The 24488-nt window shown below is 35.9% G+C and overlaps 1 protein-coding gene across 1 annotated transcript; it reads right to left on the bottom strand.

Annotated features, from left to right (window-relative positions):
* Positions 1 to 5058: 5058 nt before the first annotated feature.
* Positions 5059 to 24469, bottom strand: LOC123523102 (leucine-rich repeat-containing protein 61-like). Its single transcript, XM_045300734.2, has 8 exons — positions 24317 to 24469; positions 19366 to 19449; positions 16820 to 16966; positions 15846 to 15906; positions 8578 to 8729; positions 8066 to 8134; positions 6532 to 6654; positions 5059 to 5277 (listed from the first exon to the last, which is right to left on the bottom strand). The coding sequence occupies exons 1-8, from the start codon at positions 24324 to 24326 to the stop codon at positions 5204 to 5206; spliced, it is 720 nt and encodes a 239-aa protein (XP_045156669.2). The 5' UTR covers positions 24327 to 24469; the 3' UTR covers positions 5059 to 5203.
* Between the last annotated feature and the right edge of the window lie 19 nt (positions 24470 to 24488).

Below are 24488 nucleotides of genomic sequence, written 5' to 3'. Positions count from 1 at the left end.
TGTAATAGTTTCTACTAAGTCTTCTCACTTGTAATTAAAGACATAAAAAAAATGTAGACAAAAATTTAATAAAAATGCGCCCCTTTGGAGATAGGGTATATTGCTTTGCACAATGTCTGTTGGTGGATCCTAAGAACATTGTGGCCTGCAGTTGTCAACATTCATAGGATGATTGCCTTAGGTCAGTAGATGACCCCTATTGTTTTTGAAATAGTAGGCAAATGGTCAAGGTCAGTACAGAGATCAGTTTCCATTCAGTAACTTAAAGAACTCTTTGGCCTACAGTCCATAAACTTCACAGGATGATTGCCTGTAGTCAATGGAATGTTGTGTTAGAGGTTAGTGTGTCAGAATTCATAGTCACTGAAAATGGGACAGCTCTTATTTGTTTATGCTTGTAGAAATACAGTCGAGACTGTTTTAAGAGACCGACATTGGGAAGCAGCGAAAAAGGTCACATATGACAGGGAGTCTCTTAAAACAGTCTCACTTAACAGGATGACGCTGGTTTCATATATTTTTCCAATTAAAGTACATGAATATTGGATACTTATATATTGGTCTCTTTTAAGGTAGGAGTGGAAAACGATTAAATACTATTTCTTTAATTGCATATTGATAAAATATAAATTTCAAATAATTTGCATCATTCGTATGATGTTGATAAAACAAATTTAAGCTCATGATCTGGCAAGAAAATAAAGGGGAGCAGTAAAATATAAATGTTCCATTTGAACTATTTACACACTGAGGTTTATGATATTTATATTTTTGTGTACTAATTGTTCATTGACATTTATTCGATTATTGACTGCATCTTTAATCTGTGTTTACTTCGTCGTTTCCTGTTAAATACCGCCATATTTTTGTTTCACCAGGAATAAAGTTAATTTATGCACCGACTCCGAATTCATCAGTGACTTTATACGCTGGTTTCCCTAATCGAGCAATTCAAGTGCCTTAACACGCTGTTCTAATGTCAAAACAGTTCTTTTTTACGTTTTTCATCAGCCATCTTTTGTAAACAAATAAGTTCTCGTCTCAAACAACTTCACGCGAGATAAAGAACGGTAACTCTATCGTGTAAAATATTGCGAGGGAGCGTCTCAAAGTCGCTGAAAACGGTCTAAATATCGATTCGGGAGCCTGATTTCACAGTCGCTTGTCGCGTAAGGCAGGGGGTTGCTTAATTCAGACTCTTTTAATAGTAAATTGCGTCCGGAGCATAAAATAGGGTCGCATATGACAGGGAGTCGCTAAATTCAGGGGGTCGTTAAGGCAGTCTCGACTGTATATGGGAAATCTGACATTTTCAAGTGGCTTTTTCACACTTGGATAAAAGGCATTTTGATATAAAGTGTGTGAAAAAACTGGAAAACAAGTATTGTATTTATAGCTTTACGGCACTATTCAACTTGCCATTGCATCAGTGTCTGCCTCCATATTTAGTGAAAGTTTTGATGCACATCTTTACTACTTAAGGATCTGACTAAACATACTAGTGCCTAATCATCATGCACATTATACGACACAAGGGCCATAACTCCTGCATCAATATTTCATCAATTGTGCCCAATTTGTACATAGAATTTCAGTGCCCTTTAAGTCTATCTTTTGTTTGCAAAGATTTATCCAGGGTAGACAGTCTGCATTGTTTATTTACTTGTAGAACAGTTTGTATATCACTTGCCTGTGGTCAGTTGTGGCTTGTGGATCTGCAGGTCAAGGTCACTGTCAGTAAAAGACTGAGACAGTTTCTGATTGTTACCTGTAAGGGATTGAGTTCTATGAATTATTTTTCTCCAATCTGGTCACAGAAGTATGTATACTCTCATCTTTCCTATAAAATAAATTGGCAGTAATATTTACCATGTGATGACAAGTTCAAGAACAGTTTTTAGTGATGATGGTTCAAATTCAAGGTTGTACTGCAGTACCAAAGGTTCACATTAACTTTTTACCCCTTTGAATGATTTTCAAATAAGTTTGTGTAAAACTATGTTATAATGAGACAACATGCAAAGAGCATTTTAAATGTCAGGTCAAGGTTGTACAGTAACATCAGAAAGGCAGTATTTCATGTTTGCTCTATCATTTTAACCCCTTCATGGACCGCCGCATTAGCCTAGTGGTAGAGCCTCCGCTTCGAGTGCAGGAGGTTTTGAGTTCGATCCCTGGCTGCGTCATACCAAAGACATGAAAAATGGTACCAGTAGCTCCCTTGCTTGGAGCTCAGCGTTAAAGGGAAACTGGCCTCATACTCTTGTGGCGATGGATTCCATCAGGAATGAGGTGTCAGGATTGATTAATATAAGTTGTAGAACTTCCTTCACAATCGACCTAAAATAAATTATGTATAAAATAAAAAAAATAAAATTCATGGACCATGGCAAAATTGTTTTCTATAATGAGACAATGCACTAAGCACAACTCATTTTCTTCCATTGAAATGAAGCAGTATGGGAAGACGTGCACATTTTTCAAAAACAATATTTGTGTCGTTTATGAAATGAATTGGTTATTATAACGGACCTATACATAGTCCATACATAGTTTCTTTTTGCAGCAGAAACTACGATTACATACAAAATTTGTATGGACACTTTTGCAGTAAAAAATATTTAGTCTTGTTTTATTGATGCATTTCTGTTACTTAAAATGCATTTCACTTGACACTTACTGATATTCTAGCATAGAACTGCTGTTCTTGTCACTTTTAAAGAACGTTTTATGAGAAAAGTAAGTAAATGGGTGTTAACAGAGAGATTCTCATGCTCACTTGCTATTAAAACACGATGTGTATGCATTTTTCATTGCAAAGCATAAATGTATATTGTCCCTTGAACAGGTAATGAGGTCAACATGCGAACAATGCTGACATTCCTGAGCATGTCATGAATATTTCTTAACTTTTATGGACAATATTCAGTTTTAGTGTTTTACTTGTTTTATGCTAGAATAGCGCTAACGTGTTCGTTTCGGGTTATAACATCTGCCAAATCCTTTGGGATATGTTGGTTCCCTCGCTACACCAAGCTCGGGCACCAACCGATCCCCCAGAGTCTGCAGATGTTATAACATGAAAAAAAACATGCATTACATTGGTGAACAAGCGGCTTTCCTCATGTCGATGTTCATTCGGAATACTTAGTGGTGTCAGTGTAGCCACTAGCAATGGGCCAATGGCAAAACAAAAGTGATAAAATAAGTCTGTGCAGCAAAGTTCGCCAGCTAAATGTAAAAAGCTGCCAAAGATACTTGCAATCATATAATGAGCTCTGACCTGGTTTGCTTTCATCTAAAAAAAATTCATGCATTATACTGAAACTTTGACCACCTTTCTTGGGTACCTAGCGGGGAAAGTATACATTTGTCCGAGCATCTGCCAGTCTTGCCCTAGGTGATGTCACGTACTACTAACACTACTATAATGTCATAAACTATAAAAATAATGCCAGGAAATACCTAAATCCATTTGTCACCACAATCTATTTTCAACACGATAGGCAAGAAAAATGATCTAACATGCCTGTCTATGTAAGACAGCTTTTTTCCCCAACTCTCGGGGGACAGTTTGGATAAAAAACCTTGCTAACACTCGGAATTTTCATTCCACACTGTCCCTCGGGTAGAGAAAAACTCGTCTTACACAGACAGGCATGCAAGATCAATATAGTCTGCACTGTGGTAAAAGTTACTGTAGACAACATGTTGACAGCAAATACTGAATGAAAATCAAAATGGAAAAGTATAACAAAATCAGTTTTATTCACTAAATTCAACAACAGGTCCTTACTACATATTTACTGCTTGACATATTTAAGTGAAAAAATTTGTTCCTAATAAGTGTGAAATTTTTTTGAAAACAAAATTTAAAACAAGTTTTAAAAATGCTTGGTATCCAAAAATCTTTTGAAACAATGTTTGTTTCATCCACTGAGACAAGGTAACACATTTGGTTAAAAAAAAACTGTACCAAGTATCTTTTTTGTACCCCCCGAACAAAAAAGTTGAAAGGGGGGGGTTACGGTTTCGGGTTTTTGTCTGCCCGTCTGTCGTCTGTCCGTAGACACAATCTTGTACCCCCATCCCTCCTCACCCTTGACACAATTAATGAAACTTCACATCCTAAAGTGTCAGTACAAACAGAGTTGTGCAATGAGCTATGTTAGGTTCTTTCAGAAAAATGTTGCATGAGTTACGACTTGTATTTTGTTACTATTACTTTATACATAGAACTATCATTGTGCGCCCATCTATCTCATCCACCTTGACCACAGTTTAATGAAACTTCACACAATTGATCAATAAAAACAGTAGTTGTGCATGGGACATGTTAGGTCTTTCAAAAAAAAATTGTCAACGTTATGACTTTGTTTTCATTAACATACTGTACATACGTCAAATATGAATCTTCGAACCCTGCACACATTTAATGAAACTTCACAATGATCTTACCAACCCTAGTGTGCAGGTGCAGTTATGTTCTTTAGATAATATTCTGCAGATTTGGATCATTTACTGCCCTGTAACATACTATGTACATTACAGTCAGCATATCAATCTTAGTCGCACTAAATTCTGCACACCCTTGCACAACAAATTTAAATGAAAACTTCACACAGAAGTGATCAGTACCAACCCTAGTTGTGCATGGTGCATTTACAGTTCTTTAGTAAATATTCCGCATGTTATGGGAAACTTGTTTTTCGTACTATAATGTATACATATTCAACTATATACATACAGTCACATAATATGCAATCTTGTGTGCGTTCTGTTGCATATGTACTGTGTCAGTGCATGCGGGGGGTAACATTCATCACCTTTAGTGATAGCTCTAGTTTGAAATCAATTTCCGCTTATCTTGCAGTAAAATGCTCAGTCCTTTGAAATTCAAGATACAAATTTCAACTGTAAATGTTCACAAATTGTTGTTCTGTAAAATTACTTGAATTTGTTGGCTTAGAACATTGCTGCTTTGGCAGAAGGAGCTACTTCATAGTGACATAAATTTGTGAATTCCTGATTACTGGTTGAATAAATGCAACAACGAAATTCACAGAATCAGTTCCCTTGTAATAATAATTTGACAGTAAAACAGTTTCACAGAATTTCAGCAAAGTTTCTGTTCTCTATTTAATGCCATTATTATCACAGACATTTGAAGACAGTGTCATGATTATAGAAGAATGAGGATGTGTCAGGTTTCTTCTTTCAGTTTCTGTAACTTTTCTTCTGCTGTTCCCGACAGTCTTTTACATGACGCAAGTAGGTCTGAAATATAAATGATACAGCATTCAAAGTTACAATTTTAATTAGTTGCTCTGGTGATATGTTTGTTTTAGGTGTAACACCTTTTTTTTCAACATTATTTCAGTTATGTAACAGCAGGCAGTTAACTTCACAAGAAGCTGCCAACTTCCCCACAAGAATCAGAGGTGGAGGACGATTTATTTCAGACATGATGGCTTTAATCAAATTGTCCTGGAGAAGATACATGCCGCTCAGGGATCAAACTCACAACCCTGCCATCCGTAGATCTAGGCTCTCTCTATTGAGCTAAGCGGGTGGGCTGCTGGTCTGGTGACACCGTTCTGAAATAAATATCTATAAAGCATTGTTTTCACAGGATTGTCTGCACTGATTCTTGTTAAGACTTTGTTTATTGGTAGGTCCACATTATATCAAAAGCTAAAATAAGAGCTATTGCTTTGAAACATTGCACACAGCTGATGAATCATTAATTAGGTAAAGATCCATAACACTTGCATTTTTGGCTCTTTTTGGATAAGAAAATTAAGAACAACAGTTGCAGTTATCACCTATTTTAGAGAGCGATTTTGACTTGCAGATTTCTTGATCTACATATAACAAGAGATAATTACTTTGTTTAACTGTATATGAAATATTTCAAGTAAATCTTCTCATTTTAAAGCCAAACATAAGCACCACAATGCAGAGCAATATATACGCCTGAAGGTATGACCTTTGAACCCTAAGTGTGACCTTGACCTTGTAGCTAGCCATCCAGAACATACGCTCTGCACATCGTCTCAATGTGGTGAACATTTGTGTCAAGTTTCTTGGATACCATTAAGGGGTTCAAGAGTTACAGAGCGGACATGAAACAGATTCATATGACTATTGACCTCTCAGTGTGACCTTGACCTTGAAGCAAGCCATCCAGAACATGTGCTCTGCACATCGTTCCGATGTGGTGAACAATTGTGTCAAGTTTCTTTGAAATCCTTCAAAGGGGTTCAAGAGTTAGAGAGCGGACACGCAACTGCTAATGGATGGGCAGACGAACAGAGACCGGGGGTATAACAGAATACATCCCTTCGGGCATATAATAAAACAGTTGTTGATTGCTACATGTAAAGCTGTATGTTTAAAAACTTCAAATTTAGTTTTTAGAAGTACACAGTAAGGTGTATGGCTGAAATGTATGAAAATTAAAATACTCAGAATCTTGACACCTCTGACTTCACGTGTGTACCCATGCAAGAATGAAATGTCGCCACTTACCTTCTAACTGCTGTTGTGCATCACCCAGCATAGACTGCTCAAATTTTAAAGATGGCTGCCAATAATCTTCTGGTACCCAAGGTTCAACTGCATATTCCCTCGAGTTCTCCATGTCTGTCCTGTCTGTAAAGAAGATAAAATACTGTAAAGTTGTTATTCGATGTGGACTTATTTTTGTGGATTTTCTTATCAGTTCATAAACTTAAATAAGAACAGAACGAGGCAGTTACTCTTATATATATTTTTTTAAATTTGAAAAAACAATGTATACACATTTATGTTGCCATGAAAATACTGTCTAAAGATACCAGTACAACTTGCATTTTTCTGTTTACCAGTTAAAGGTATAACAAGAGGGTTCTGATGACCCTGAATCACTCACCTGAGTAATATGAGCCACATGGCAAACTGATGCTAAAATATTGGAAAGTAGGTCAGTAGGTCACATTCATGGTCAATAAGTCAGTTTTAAGATCGGTGTGCAAAACTGTACATGTTATCCAAATTTCAGGGCTGTATCATAATAAAAACCAGAAAGTAGGTCTGTAGGTCAAGGTCACAGTCAAGTGACCCCTAATCACTTGGGGTCATCAGGTAATTTTAATTAAATATGATCTGATAATTTCTGAAGTATTTATTCCTATATAACTAATATAACAAATGACCCCCAGGGTGGGGTCTCTTTTCACCCCTGGGGCATAATTTGAATAATCTTGTTAGAGATCCACTAGGCAATACTACATACCAAATACCAAAGACCTAGGCCTTGAACTTTCAGACAAGAAGATTTTATTTTTTTCCCTATATAAGTCTATGTTAAATTTGGAACCTCAGGGCAAGGCCTCTTTTCACCCCAGGGGCATAATTTGAACAACTTTGGTAGAGGACCACAAAGCAATGCAACATACCAAATATCAAAAGCCTATGCCTTGCAGTTTCAAACAAGATTTTTAAGGTTTTTTCCTACATAAGTCTATGTAAAACTCGAGATCCCCCGGGGCAGGGCTTCTTTTCATCCCAGGGTAATAGTTAGAACAATTTTGGTACAGGACCACAAGGCAATGCTACATACAAAATATCAAAGGCCTAGGTCTTAATTGTGGTTTTAGACAAGAAGATTTTTAAAGTTTTTTTCTCTATAAATCTATGTAAAACTTATATAACTCATAAAACAAATGACCCCCGGGGTGGAGCCTCTTTTCACCCCAAGGGCACAATTTGAATACTCTTCATAGAGGACCATTAGGTGATGTCACATGCCAAATATCAAGGCTCTATGCCTTGCGCTTTTGGACAAGAAGATTTTTAAAGTTTTTCCTTTTGGTTGCCATGGCAACCAGAGTTCTGCATGGAATTAAATTCTTTGAATAATTTTGAAAAGGGACCATCCAAGGATCATTCCTGTGAAGTTTGGTGTAATTCTGCCCAGTGGATTTCAAGAAGCATTTTTTTTAGAAAATGTTGACGGATATTTTCAATTAAGCAGAAATATTTAAACAGTCTGTAATAAGCACTTTGTGCATTATACACTTACTTGCAAGGGCTGTATCAATTTCCCGCAATATTCTGAATACATCGCTACCTCTGCCTTTTAATCTTTCACCTACAAAATTTTTCAGTGAACTATGACACTGTACATAAATGTACAAAAAGAAGTCGACAAAAATTAAAACTTCAGTTGTAAATGTAGTCCAAAGCATACATGGCTTTCCATAAAGACGTAGCAAGTATACAAGGATTACATAAATTGTTGATTGTTATTATGGGTCCACTACCTTTAATCAGATTTATTAAAGCTTTACATGAATCAGAAAGGAGACAAAATTGCAACATTTAAAACACCTCAGCTGTAATTTTCGATAGAAATTATGCACCCTGTGAAAATATTCTTGATGACAAACGCCAGTCCAAAAATAAAATTTTCCTTTCATCATTCTATAATAAAAATCCTTAGATGGATGCATATTATCAGTATTTTTATAAAATGGCTAAAATTGATGTTTACTTTATTTTTGAAAAAAAAAAAAGGAATAAAATGAACATTACCATCCAGAGTGAGTAGATTTGGAAACATTGCACATACATCCGATACATAGTTACTGTTCATACATACAGGATTTGACAAGCCCTTAGTGTTGTCACGTAAACGTAAACTTGTCAACTTCTCTAAGCTGGTCAGGCAACGCAGAGAATCAATCCTTCAAATACAAAGAATACGCAAAATGATATCTGCAATATATACCCAGTATATGTTTTTCATGTTACATAACTCTTTGTTCTTAACATCTTTCATTTAGACTGCAGCAGGTGGTGGGGCCTCCACGGCAGAGTCATTAAGGTCAACAACTTCCAATTCACTTGCTCATTATCTCTGTACATTCAAGTAATGCTCTGATCACTATATATGTCAGGGAGACCCATGTCAGGGAGACATCCACCTGGCTAATGGCAGGTTGGTGGTTCTATCTTGGTGCTGCCTGTGCCTGAATTGATGTCCTTAGGAGCACCTGAAGTCATTTTCAATCTGAATCGAATGCATTTAGTAAGAAAAGAGATACAGTGAAAGTGTATCAAAACATAAACTAAGTACGAAAGGGACATAATTCATGGAATATTTCTTCAAGAGTAATGCACCATCTGTCACATCAGGTGGCTATTTTAAGTTTAAGCCAAATTCATTCAGTAACTAGAGCTGCTTTTGAGAAAAGTGCATGTCTCTCACAACTGCCTTTAAAAAACAAGAAAATTAGGAGAGTGGGTCAAGGTAAAGATTATGCAAGATTACTTTTGAAATCTGTAAAAAAAAAATATTACAGGTGGTCCAAATCCTTTTGTTGTTGCTTAGAAAACAAGAATTTATTTATTTATTTGGGTTTTATGGCGCACCAACACAATATAGGTTATATGGTGCCAAACAAGACTACAAATTTTGGTTTCACATCTCATTTGCATCGAAATAAAAACATGAGGTATGGAATCAAAATAGAAAACAAGAAAGTAGGTCAGTAAGTCAAACTGATGGTCAGTGAAAGTCTATTTAAAGATCAGCATGCAAAACTAAACATGTCATCCAAATTTCAAAGCTGTATCTTAAAAAACACAAAAGTAGGTCAGTAGGTCACATTCAAGGTCACTGAAAACCAGTTTTAAGATCAGCACATGTGCAAAACAGTATAATGTCAACCAAATTTCAAGCCTGTATCTTAAAAAACAAGAAAGTAGGTCAGTAGGTCAAGGTTACAGTCAAGTGACCCCTAATACTTGGGGTCATAAGGTAATTATAATTAAACAGTCTAGGAAATATGATCAGATAATTTCTGAAGTATTTTTTCCTATATAACTCATATAACGAGAGGAGCATTGACCCTAAAACGCTAACCTGTACAAGGCTTCAAGCGCATTTGTATAATGTAATGGTACAAGTACAGAGTTAGGTTTCTTCTATGTTATCCTATATCATATACATGTCAAAATAGTTTTAAAGTTTCCACTATATACATATAGGGAAAAGTAACTACGCTCTCTGTTGGCCATGTTTTTTGACAAATCAAAATAATCAGAGGGTCACAGGACCATTTGTGTAAAATTATTTTAAAATCAAATATTGGGAAAAGTGACCAAGCCTCCTGGCAGCCATGTTTTTTGATGAATCGGAATAATTTGAATAATCTTGGTAGAGGGTCACACAAGGACCATTTGTGTAAAATTATTTTAAAATCCCACAAGCAGTTTCACACAAGAAGATTTTTAAAGTTTCCACTATATACATATAGGGAAAAGTGACCACGTCCCCTGGTGGCCATGTTTTTTGACGAATCGGAATAATTTGAACAATCTTGGTAGGGGGTCACACAAGGACCATTTGCTTTAAATCATTTTAAAATGGGGCCAGTAGTTTCACACAAGAAGATTTTTAAAGTTTCCACTATATCAGGGCGTCAAGTGCTTTTGGGAGTCAAAAATATAGGTAGGATCCTGAAATATAGGTATTTGGGGGCCAGAAATATAGGATTATATAGGTTGCTTATAATGAAGAAAACAAGTCAGACAAGTGTTTTATCCTCCTTCACCACCTACCAGCACTCTCTTTTATTAAACATAAAATATAAAGGAACAGAAAAAGTGGCTACTTTTATGATTTTAAACAAATAACATTTTAACATATATCTTACTTTCATAATAAACTATTAATTCACCAACAGACAAAACTTTACCAATACTGGTACTCAAATCAGTTTAACAGGGAATTAGGCAAACCAAGCCATATTGCTAACAACATATATCAGTACATTGTTAATACAAGTATAAAATATTGTGTTGGGCCTGCATTTGTACAAACCAAATAAGGCTTTTGCAAGGTCTTCTGCTTCTTGACCATACTCTTCAATGCCCTTGCTAAATGCATTATGCATGGTATGAAGATTACATGTATCAACATTCAATAGTCCTTCCCAATGAGGTGAAGTTTCTTTAATTTGTTTAGACACTTCCCTAAAAATTGTTTTGTTGACATTTGGTCCATCACTGCCAAGTGCAATTAAATATTTAATTGGTACAGTGTCCCCAAGAAGAGTCCCCTACCATTGCTGATGCAACAGTCTTTCCATCTGCATGAGCAAAGAACAAGGATTTGTAATACCTACACCAGACATCATCATACGTTGGAGACCAATACCTTATTAAAGGTCCATTTGCTTCTTCACTTGAGCCTGAGTAGTTTCATCATTATTGAAGAAAAATAGTTACTTGACTGTCTCACAACTTACAGCAACAGTTTGGTGAAGGAAGGTCCTAACCCATCAGACAAGAGGTATGACAATTTTGTTCGACTCGTACTAAATCCATCTGCTATTGGACAATGAAACATAGCTTTGAATGTTTCTCCAATTCCATCATTGGCTCTAAAGCTTATATTAGAACAGGCACATTTTGCTGCCCACAATACTTCAGCAGAAATAACATCATCTTTAGCATATGAATAGCTTAAAATTTGCTTTTGCTTTGAGGTGGTAGCTGGTGATTCACTAATGCTACCATGGACTGTTCCTTCTGAAGCTGAACATGGGTTTTCATCAGCTGTTGGAGGTTTAAATTTCAGTTTAGCTTGTGTTGATGAGAAAGCAACTTTACTTAATTTCTTGTGTTGAGTGCCTTTTGCATGTTGAAGAATTTGTCTCAGTCCAGCATTATCACACTTTATGTCAGTTTTGCACAATGTGTACAGTGACCATAAGAGTCACTCTTCCCCTTGACACACCATAATTTCAGTTCATGTCCATTGCCATCTACTTCTGATAGCCACCTATCTCGAAACTGACTCTTATTAGCAGGCATTATGAGGCTTAATTATGAAACATTAAGGCTTGTTTATTCTGAAAACAAAATAAAAACATGTGCATTTCCTATTCCTATTTTTATACCTGAAAGCTTTAAGAAATGGAAAATATTCTAATTGAAAAAAGAACTTCCATTACTTAAAGCTTTCCTAAAGCTAGGCTGGGCAGGGTCGCTACACCTGAAAGGAATACATATTTCAATGCCTAAAAGGTAACAGCATATTTATAAACTCAATTATCATAGAATTACTTCTTTTTTAATGGTTTGAATGACCTTTGTATTCCTTGCTTACCACAAAATTTCCAGATTACAGGTATTTATAGGTATTTTGGCAAAATATAGGATTTTATAGGTTATTATAGGTAGAGGGCTAAAATACAGGAAAATATAGGTAAATATAGGTAACTTGACGCCCTGCTATATATATAGGGAAAAGTGACCACACCCCCTGGCAGCCATGTTTTTTGACGAATCGGTAAAATTTGAACAATCTTTTCACCAAAGGAGCATAATTTGGACAATCTTGTTAGAGAGCCACTAGGCAATGATACATACTGAATATCAAAAGCCCAGGCCTTGAACTTTTAGTCAAGAAGATTTTTAAAAGTTTTTTCCTATGTAAGTCTATGTAAAACTTGGGGTTCCCCAGGGCAGGGCCTCTTTTTACCTAAGAGTCATAATTTAAACAATTTTGGTAGAGAACCACAAGGCAATGCAACATACCAAATATCAAAAGCTTAGGCCTTGCAGTTTCAGGCAAGAAGATTTAAAAAAAAAATCCTATATCAGTCTATGTAAAACTTGGGACCCCCGGGATGGGGCCTCTTTTAAACCCAGGATTACAATCTAAACAATCTTGGTAGAGGATTAAAAGGCAATGCTACATACCAAATATCAAAGGCCTAGGTCTAGTGGTTTCAGACAAGAAGATTTTTAAAGACTTTTCCTATATAAGTCTATGTAAAACTTGGAACCCTGGGGTGGGGCCTCTTTTCACCCCAGGGGCATAATTTGAACAATTTTCATAGAGGACTACTAAATGATGTCACATGCAAAATATCAAAGCTCTATGCATTGCAGATTTAGATAAGAAGATTTTTAAAGTTTTTTCCTAGTTAAGTTTTTGTAAAACTTGTATCATGCCAAATATCAAGGCTCTACGCCTTGTGGTTTTGGATAAGAAGACTTTTAAAGTTTTTCCTTTCGGTTGCCATGGAAACTAGAGTTCTGTGTGGAATTCAATTTTTTGAACAATTCTTAAAGGGGGCCACCCAAGGATCATTCCTGTGAAGTTTGGTTTAAATCTGTCTAGCGGTTTTCAAAAAGAAAATATTTTTAGAAAATGTTGACGGACGGACGACGGACATTGAGCGGTCACAAAAGCTCACCATGAGCGTTTGGCTCAGGTGAGCTAACAAGAGCACCGCAATGTGAAGAATATACACCAGAAGTTATGACCTTTGACCCCCAAGTGTGACCTTGACCTTGTAGCTTGCCATCCAGAACATACTATCTGCACATGTCTCGATGTGGTGAAGATTTGTGTCAAGTTTCTTGGAAATCCTTCAAGGGGTTTAAGAGTTACAGAGCAATGGCTTATGACCCCTAAGTGTGACCTTGACCTTGAAGTGAGACATCCAGAACATGCGCTCTGCATGTTATCTCGATGTCGTGAACATTTGTGTCAAGTTTCTTTACAATCCTTCAAGCAGTTCAAGATCTTTGTTCAGCTTTGTTCAGGTAGTTCAACTAACAAGAGGACCATGATGGTCCTGAATCGCTCACCTCTTCCCACATGACCCAGTTTTGAGTATGACGTCGTTTTTTCTATTATTTGACATAGTGACCTAGTTTTTGAGCTCATGTGACCCAGTTTTGAACTTGACCTAGATATTATCAAGATAAAAATTCTTACCAATTTTCATGAAGATCCATTGAAAAAATATGGTCTCTAGAGAGGTCACAAGGTTTTTCTATTATTTGACCTATTGACCTAGTTTTCGAAGATATGTACCTAGATATCATCAAGGTGAACATTCTCACTAATTTTCATGAAGATCTCATGAAAAATATGGCCTCTAGAGAGGTCACAAGGTTTTTCTATTTTTATACCTACTGGCCTAGTTTTTGAACGCACGTGACCCAGTTTCGAAAATGACCTAGATATCATCAAGGTGAACATTCAGATCAATTTTCATGAAGATCCATTGAAAAATATGGCCTTTAGAGAGGTCACAAGGTTTTTCTATATTTTTAGACCTACTGACCTAGTTTTTGACCGCAGTTGACCCAGTTTCAAACTTGACCTAGATATCATCAAGATGAACATTCAGACCAACTTTCATACAGATCCCATGAAAAGTATGGCCTCTAGAGATGTCACAAGGTTTTTTTTATTATTTGACCTACTGACCTAGTTTTTAAAGACACATGACCCAGTTTCAAACTTGACCTAGATATCATCAAGGTGAACATTCTGACCAATTTTTATGGAGATCCATTCACAAGGATGGCCTCTAGAGAGGTCACAAGATTTTTCTATTTTTAGACCTACTGACCTAGTTTTTGACCGCACATGACCCTGTTTCAAACCTGACCTAGATATCATCAAGATGAACATTCAGACCAATTTTCATACAGATCCCATCAAAAATATGGCCTTTAGAGAGGCCAAAAGGTTTTTCTATTATTTGGCCTACTGACCTAGTTTTCGTCGGCACGTTACCCACTTTCGAACTTGACCTAGATATCATCAAGATGAACATTCAGACCAACTTTCATACAGATCCCATGAAAAATATGGCCTCTAGAGAGGTCACAAGGTTTTTCTATTATTTGACCTACTGACCTAGTTTTTTTATGGCACGTGACCCACTTTCGAACATGATCTAGATATCATCAAGGTGAACATTCTGACCAATTTTCATGAAGATCTCATGAAATATATGGCCTCTAGAGTGGTCACAAGGTTTTTCTATTTTTAGACCTACTGACCTAGTTTTTGACCGCACGTGACCCAGTTTCGAACTTGACCTAGATATCATAAAGATGAACATTTAGACCAATTTTTATACAGATCCTGTGAAAAATATGGCCTTTAGAGAGGTCACAAGGTTTTTCTATTATTTGACCTACTGACCTAGTTTCTGATGACACGTGACCCAGTTTCAAACTTGACCTAGATATCATCAAGATGAACATTCAGACCAACTTTCATACAGATCCCATGAAAAATATGGCCTTTAAAGAGGTCACAAGGTTTTTCTATTATTTGACCTACTGACCTAGTTTTTGATGGCACGTGACTCAGTTTCGAACTTAACCTAGATATCATCAAGGTGAACATTCTGACCAATTTTCATGAAGATCTTGTAAAATATATAGCCTCTAGAGAGGTCACAAGGTTTTTCTATTTTTAGACCTACTGACCTAGTTTTTGAAGGCACGTGACCCAGTTTCAAACTTGACCTAGATATCATCAAGGTGAACATTCTGACCAATTTTCATGAAGATCTTGTAAAATATATAGCCTCTAGAGAGGTCACAAGGTTTTTCTATTTTTAGACCTACTGACCTAGTTTTTGAAGGCACGTGACCCAGTTTCAAACTTGACCTAGATATCATCAAGGTGAACATTCTGACCAATTTTCATGAAGATCTTGTGAAATATATGGCCTCTAGAGAGGTCACAAGGTTTTTCTATTTTTAGACCTACTGACCTACTTTTTGATGGCACGTAACCCAGTTTCGAACTTGACCTAGATATCATCAAGATAAACATTCTGACCAATTTTCATAAAGATCCCACAAAAAATGTGACCTCTAGAGTGGTCACAAGCAAAAGTTTACGGACGGACGGACGGACTAACGCACGGACGGACGGACGACGGACGCTGCGTTATCACAAAAGCTCACCTTGTCACTATGTGACAGGTGAGCTAAAAATGGAAAATGTAAGAACAAAAGTGCTGATTTACCCTCCAATTAGATTTCCAGCTAAATTCAATTTCTCCAGATTGTCTAACACTTGTAACCCTTCTGGAAAAAAGAAAAATATTCCATGAAACATCAATGTTTATATATAATCACATGAAAAATTTAGTGTTCATTTAATTTCTAAAAGCAAAGATTTATTAAGGATTTATCTTAGATATGCATTTCAGTGAAATTAATGAAAAGTATGACATAGCCCCATACAACAGGGGTCATCTGCATGTAATGTGACCACTGTAGGCCCAAGCACTGTCCAGTTTTCAATCTCGTGGTCACTGCTACCTTGACCTTTAACCTACCGACCATCAAAAACAAAAGGAGTCATCTAATGACCACAGGCATCCCATGTAGTCTTACAACTATAAGCAACAGCATTCTCTAGTTACTGATCAGATACCAGAATGTGTACCACCAGACAGACATGAACAAAACAATATATCCTCCTTTTATTTGAAGTGGGTATGAAAGTGAATCAGTGAGTTCCATTATGTACTATTTTTTCTGTAATTCATACATTAAGGTATTCGGTCCACAAATAATCAAGTTCTATATAAATATATCAAATATTGATGCCTGGTAAGCACATATAATTTTAGTATCATTTGAAAGTGTATTGTCTACTGAAAAAGAAAATATAAATTACAGGATAAAAATATGTTACAGAATTTTTATATTTTTACTTTATAGTTTTTAACGATTCAACAGAAATCCAGTAATAACAGTGTAAAATTTATCATTTGGCAGTCAAAAAACATGACTGTAGTGATTCTTGCATATTATTATGGTCATATTATTTACTAATTCTTGTTCAGCAGACACAACTCTTTCAAATGATACCAAAAAAAAAAAAAAAACAACAAGGGGTTGCCAGGCATCGAAATGTTATCTATTTATGGATTAAATACCTTAAAACTTTTGAGTTTTAAATTCATTTTGAGGCAAGTCCCTTTAAACTTACCTAGAGAAGAAATTCTGTTTGCAGAAAGGTTCAAATATTGTAGGCTTTCTAGACCAGCTAGTTTGTGTAACTTGGTCAGACCATTATATGATAGATCCAATCTTTGCAATGAGGTACATTCTCCTATACAGCCAAGGTCACTGATCTCTAAAATGTATTTAAAAATCTATCAAGTTCACACTGTAACAGACAGAAAATACTTCAGCCCTTTTTGGGAATTTAACCTGGGACCTATCAAACCTAAGGGCTTAGGCAGACACTCTACCATGTGGCTATAAAAGCTAGCTCAATAGCAAGAAAGAATAAGTGCACCCTTACACTCTATCCTACTACAATACCCCTATATTAAGTCAATCTATACCCAAACCATGTAAGAGGTATAAGAAATTAGTAAGCCAACATTTGATATAATCCAAGAACACAATAAAGACTATTATAAATAACATACTTGTATAATAAACCAAAAAACATGGGGAAATGGTACATGTATGCATATAAATAACGTCCTGTTAATTTTATTCAGATTTTGTCAATGCCAATGATAGGATACAGATACACACACAAATTAAAGCAAAAATAAAAATAAAATGTCTCATTGTTCCAGAGGGAAGATAAACAATAAATACAGATTTCCTTAAAAAGTCTGTTGAATGCAATGAAACAGAATGTTCAGTTAAATATATTGAATTTGGTCAGCTTTAGAGACTTCTAACAGGTCTGTTGACAGCATGCTTGACTATTCGAAGAATTGATGGAAGTATGGGGTCAAAATATTACCTGAGATTTTCAGACAAAAGAAGAAAAACAGATAAGACAAACAATGTACCTGTATAAATTTGCGGATTTGGATCAGTCTTGCACTATATGGCAATGTGTGACCATGATGGTAAACAAGTGTACGAAGTTTCAAAGCCATATATCAAACAGTTTAGACAAAATATGGAATGGTATGCCAAACTTTACTAATTTCTATGTCAAAAAGGGGTCATAACTGAGCTAATGTCCTTGTCCTAGTTATGTTGTCTTGCCTACATAAGTAGACTATGATGGTAAACTAGAGATGAAAGTTTCAAAGCCATATGACAAACAGGTTAGGCAAAATAATGACTGGTATGAAATATAACTGATTTCCATGTCCAACAAGAGCTGTCCGTACGACAGCACATTTGACTTTTCTCAGTGCTTGACTCTGAGTTAGAGCTTTGCCAGTAAAAACTTTATAAAACTTTAACCAAAATATCTAAGTTAAAAAGGGGCATTACTCTGTCAAAATTCAAATCAGAGTTATGGGGATTGTTTCTCCTGGTGTAAACTTTGATAGTAAATAAGTTTTTAAGTTTCAAGTCAAAAGCTTTGATAATTACAGAGATATTTCACTTGATCAAAAACTATAACCAACAGTGACATCGATGCCGATGCGGGATGAGTGCAATAGCTCTACTTTTTCTTCGCAAAGTCAAGCTAAAAGGGCCATAATTCAGCCAAAATTGTTGACATTGTTATGTACACTTGCCTACAGATGGAGATCATGATGATAAACAAGTGTTCAAAGTTTCAAAGACACATTTTGTCAAATACAGGTAGTTTTGACAAAACTCTGATTTGTATGAAAACTGAGCCAATTTCCAATTCCAAAAAGGGCCATAACTCAGCCAAAATAGTTGACAGAGTTATGTACTCTTACCTACAGATGGGCATCATGATGATAAGCAAGTGTTAAAAGTTTCAAAGCCACATGTCAAATAGTTTTGACAAAAACGTGGACTTGAATGAAAACTGAACCAATTTCTAAGTCCATAAAGGGCCATAATTCCACCAAAATAGTTGACAGAGTTATATACTCTTGCCTACAAATGGAAATCATGATAATAAACAAGTGTTCAAAGTTTCAAAGCCACATGTCAAATAGTTTTGACAAAACATGGACTTGTACAAAAATTGTACCAATTTCCAAGTCCAAAAAGGGCCATAATTCAGCCAAAATAGTTGACAGAGCTTTGTACTCTTGCCTACAGATAGAGATTGTTATAATAAACAAGTGATAAAAGTTTCAAAGCCATATGTCAAACAGTTTACACAAATATGAACTGGTACAAAAAACTTAACCAAGATTTGTAAGTTGAACGGGGACGTAATTCAGCCAAAATCCTTGACGGAGTTATGTACTCTTGCCTAAAACTGGACAATGTAATGGTACATAAGTGTGGAAAGTTTCAAAGCTTTATCTCAAAAGGTTTTGTCAAAATGTGGACTGGTATGAAAAACTTAACAAAGGAGTGACGCCGACGTCGTGGCGAGTAGAATAGCTCTACTTATTTTTCGAATAGTCAAGCTAAGAAACAATTATCCAGCATTTTTTTAGGCATGTTTCAAGGCATAGGCAGATATCCGAGTAGACAAACTGATCTGCAATAAGCCAGCTATGTGAGTCTCAAACCTAAAGCAGAAATAAGGAAAGTGATTCTTAATCAGTAACAAACAAATATTTGGTTACCACCTTAGACAGTAACAGATGTGCACAAATTTATAAAGTTTAAAATACATACCATGATCTTTCAGACCAACTGTATGAATACTTTCAAGGTCAAACTCTCCACTCCTTAACTTCAGCAAACTTTTTGTAATAGAACCTAAAATATACAAAAATATAGTATCTGGTAAAACTTTTCCATTGTTTGAATCATATCCCAAACATAAATTACAGTTCTTTTCACATCTTTAAGGCTTCTGACATACACACTCTGAACACAGTGTTACTATCACAGTTGCCTGGAACTTGGTATGAAATTTACTACAAATGCAACTATTACAAGTGCAAGGAAATCCTGTTCAAATCTGGATATGCTTCAGAGTGCAAGTGCATAACAGAAGCAAAAATAAATCCTTGCAAAAAAATGCTAAAGGTCATTTGACAAAAAAAAATTAGTAGGTTGGTACAAAATCTTTCTAAAGTTTTTTTTTACACTTTTTCTTTTTTCTCCTTTTCTGTTTTTTTTTTCTTTCTAATGTTATTTCTAGGAGAGAGTGTCACAAGAAGTATAGTTCTACTATAAATTTTTACTGAATGAATTTAACTTAGAACTGACAGCACAGCAAAGTTTCTTTTTCGAACTTCCTTTAAACATTAGGTTTGGGGCTAAATTTTATGGTTAGTTGGATAAACCTAACCATAGATAATTTTTGTTTAGGAAATGTCAACACATTCTTAATCTAATCTAAATGCCAGTTTTTGTTTTATCAGTTTTTTAAGAGCTGGTGAGCCAGTGGTAACACACTTGACTGCCAATCCAGAGGTCTGGGGTTCGAATCCCGGTCCAGGCACTGGAAATTTCTGGGATGCTCTTGAGTGTCTCCCACCTAACTAAGATGCATGCACTGGTTCTTCCCAGGAAAGACGGCATTACGTGTATTGGTATTATACACTGGGCACATTAAAGAACCAGACTGTCTATTCCCAAAGAGCTCCCTTACAGAAGCAAGCCTCTGTGGCGTACATGCTGCGTATTTGCTGTGTATATGCCGCGAACACAGTAGTACTCCAGAGGAGTACATTTTACATACACGGCATACCGCGTACATGCCGCATACTATTTCGACGAGTACACAGCATGTACGCAGGAGGTCACTAGTACACTTCAAGTACGCAGCACAGACTCTGAAAATTTAAGGAGTACACTGCATGTACGCAGGAGGAACTTGTACAAGAAAATAGTACACTGCATGTACACCGCAGATACTTTGAAATTTGTGCAGTACACTTCATATACGCAGGAAAGACTTGTACAATTTCTTTTGGCATTTATACTTAGTTTTTTTTTATAAGTTAAAGTCTGAAGTAAACTTCATATATGCGGGAGGGACTTGTTCATTTTCTTTTGGTGTTTATACTTTGAATTTTTTTTAGGTAAAAGTCTGAAGTACACTTCATGCAGGAAGGATTTGTACATTTTTTTTTTTTTTTGGAAGCAAGAACTTGATTTCTGAGTAACTTTTATCTTAATAGCATAGAATATTTCAGATTACCGGTATTCTGAACAATGAAAATTTGCCAAACTATTTGCAATGTTCATTTGTGAAGCTTACATCTTAGTGATTTCTGAGCTGCACCTTGCATGCAGTGTAAAAATATATTCTTTTTCATTTGAATTAATCCTGGAGCTTTCTAACTTGGATAATTGAAAGCCTTATTTGAACTTCGTTGCATTACATTTTGTAATACTTGAAAAATTACCAAGATAATGCCTCAACAGCGCCGAATGAGAAGAATTAATAGCTCTCGTGTTCTTTGAATACTCTTAAGCAAAAACAACCATTCTATCATGTTTTATAAAGGCTTTAAGCTCGTTATGTTAATCATTAAGGCCTCACAAATTAAAAAGTTGTTCATAGGATTTGCCGCTCGTTTTATTTCAGAACGTTTTTGGCTAATTGCGCTCGCCCATTGGAAAAATCAATCCAAAATTTTTTGGTGCGCTACTTTTAACGGACGTAAAGTGTAAAATGCTATTTAATTCCAGTCTAGATTGTTTCAGATGATTTTTAATCAAAAATAATACTACACGACACATTCGTCTTAATAAATCATAAACTTATATTAGTTGCATTTAAAGTTGTTTCCCTTGACAGTTACGCCATTTTCTTCGAATGTTTACCAAATACATGCTACAAAAATTGATTTATTTCATTGAAAGTGGATGGTGAAAAGCATAACTAATTTATTTGATAACATCAATCTACATTATTTGGTAAGGGTAAATACTTATTGATGGCATTGTCAACTTATCTTTTTTTGTTTTTTTTTGTCCAATGATCAGCATTTGCATACGTAAAGTTGTGGGGTAAGGATTTACTTATCACAGCAGTTTCGCCACAAGAGTAACAGCATGTATTGCAGCAGGAGTAACTAGCATGACGCGCAGGACTGGGCAGAGTCTTCAGCATGTACCCAGGGTACACAGCATGTACGCGCAGGGTGACACAGCATGTATGCGCAGGGGTAGTAACCGCAGCTCATTTGCATGTAAAAGTGTATGTGTAGGTACATGCTGCGACTATTTCCCGCATTACTTAAATTCCTCCAGCGTCATCTGTGTATATGTAGTCCACAGCATGTACGCAGCAAGTAGTACGCGGCAGAGCTCATTTGCATGTCAAAAGTGTACTACAAACGTACTATCGGTGTATGTGCGGTGTATATCTGTGTACTATTGATTTCAGGTACACATCATGTACGCATCATATACGCTGTATTGTACACAGCAAGAGTACGCAGCAGGCCTTTTTTTCTGTAAGGGCTAGGCTAAGTTAGCCGGACAGGCCTGTATCTGCATATCTGTATCTCTATCTGTTCTGGGAGCTTTATCACACTCTGTCCCTCTGGTCAGATCGCTCTGTGTCTATACTAGAGGATGAATTTCGTGCCCTGTGTGGCTTTCCTATATATGTAAATCACCTTTGAACGTGTTTTAATATCATGAAAAGGGCGCTGTATAAATCTGGTATATAATAATAATAATAATAATAAATAGAGATTTTTAGTCTTTTAAATGTAAATAATTGTTCCTTAGGGCTGTACATGTACAGTATCTTAATCAAATCATGAGTATACTCCTCCAGAGTGAGGTGATTACTGAAAATGATGAATGTTGACGAGGGGCCTCTATATAAACTCCTAGGCTAGCAAGGCTACTTAAATTTACTCTGGCTGAAAAGTCATGTTACCCGACTAGCTAGTCGAACAAATCTGACGCATACAGTTTGTTTTATATTGCGACGGTCAAACTGTAACTGCAAATGTCAGAAATTAAAAAGCAGCCACTCAGTGACAGTACATGTACACTTGTCTACCTGGATGCTATCCCAATCATAGATTACCTGACCCCAATGACCCGATGTGTCCGCTATGGCCATTCCCTAAGTTATAGGTTAATTACTGCAACCACTGACTATTACATTAGTTTTCTTATTTTCCGAGAACAGTGTACCATTGAAACCAACTTCCCCCCCAGTGTCGCCCACCTCCCTACCCTAGAGCAGTTCAGTGCTGCAGTTTGCAGCCTTGAACATACGTCACCCTAGTTAATCTGCAAACTCAAGTTTTAAGCTTTTTATATCACCAAAGTAATTTTTAGTTTCTTCCACTCTAAATTTTTATCACTATATATTCTTTCTCTTTTTGATTTTGACGTGCAAAACGTCTACGTTCCCACAAGGGGTTTGACGTCAACGGAAGATAGATAGATAGAATAGTAGTCCAAATAATAGTATGTTTCGGGACAGCGTGATAACTTTTGACTGTCACTGTTAGAGGGTAGTCCAAATAATTGTACTCGAGAGTTGAATATCGTTATATTATTTTGACTTGTCGATATCCGCCTCCGAGTACAAACCAGAAAAGGTAAAGAATGTGGTAGCACTGTCCTCTTCTTTGCGTAAGTAACACCCAATGGAATCCGTTGGGCGGGAATTATGTTATAATAATGCAACGGATAAAAAAAAGAAATACATACATAGAAAGCCTGTAATTTTTCCTTTTCAATGATGTATATATTACTGAGACTTCTTTAGAAAAATTCAAACTATGGCAGTTAAAAAATTGCCAAGGTTTAACACGAGTGTACTACATATTGGAAAATGGCCGATCACCGGTAAACACATTACTACACGAAGCGTTTTCATTGGTCACGCCTCTGACCGCCATTACATGAAGACGACTGAAACGTTAGAGGTTTAAATTTTTTACAACAGAAATTCTTGATAAATATGTCCTGTTCTTATGTTTTTTATTTACTATTTATGATTTAAAACAACAGGTAAGCAGTTAGGGCTAAAGAAAAATCGTAACTACTGATAAATCGTAATTTCAATTGACCACAGTTTCCACCACAGTTTTGATTGTTTCTGGTTGAGACCTCTAGGTAGACAACGTAAAAATATCAAAATGTAAAATCGGTCTGCCCGAGGTCTCATTATTTAGACTATGTTAGAGGGATGACATCAATCCAAATAATTAGACGTGAAAAAGTTCTCATTTGACGTTCAACATTTAATATTCTGACATTTTACATTTTTACTATCAAAGCCTTTTTCGACACGGAAAATAAAAAAAGTAAAATATATATATATCAATTAAAATGAAGTTATAAAGTGATATGAGTTATGTCAGGTCTTATATTTAGGACTAGGTAGACAAGCTTAGTGTCGCTGAGTTACAGTTTGACCGTCAAAATATAAAAAAAACTGTATATGTTGGATTAGTTCGACTAAGGCCTAGGATGACAAAAAATGAGTAATCCTGATAAACCAAATGTGTAAGGCTACCTGACTAGCCACTGCCTATTGAACTGGAGTCATTTTGCATTTAATGAAGTTTATGAGAATGCATTATTTATCTAAAATTCAACAGAGGGATATGTAAATAAATTTATGCTAAGTACGAATATTTTTGGGTATAAAATAAAGCCCTTTATTTGAACTGTCATGCATTTTTTAACCTACCGTCCGTCATTATTTTGAAGTCTACAAATCGGATGGATTTAAATGAATCATGAAGTAGCTATTTCATTCAAAGTATAGTGAAGCTAATTTCTGTGAGACATTATTTTAATAAAATTTATCGGAAACCAATGTAAACAACAAATAGACCGGAAGTAATCAAAGTCATCGGAAA

The sequence above is a fragment of the Mercenaria mercenaria genome, chromosome 8 (genome assembly GCF_021730395.1).
Source record: "Mercenaria mercenaria strain notata chromosome 8, MADL_Memer_1, whole genome shotgun sequence".
Classification (NCBI taxonomy): Eukaryota; Metazoa; Mollusca; class Bivalvia; order Venerida; family Veneridae; genus Mercenaria; species Mercenaria mercenaria.
This window is presented reverse-complemented; position numbering and strand designations above follow the sequence as displayed.

Bases quoted from the DNA above. Each gene is read 5' to 3' on its own strand.
- LOC123523102 (XM_045300734.2), bottom strand. The intron at 8,135-8,577 runs GTAATGTTCATT...AAAATTTTGTAG, and splicing joins AAATCTACTCACTCTGGATG to GTGAAAGATTAAAAGGCAGA. The intron at 5,278-6,531 runs GTAAGTGGCGAC...TTTATATTTCAG, and splicing joins TGCACAACAGCAGTTAGAAG to ACCTACTTGCGTCATGTAAA.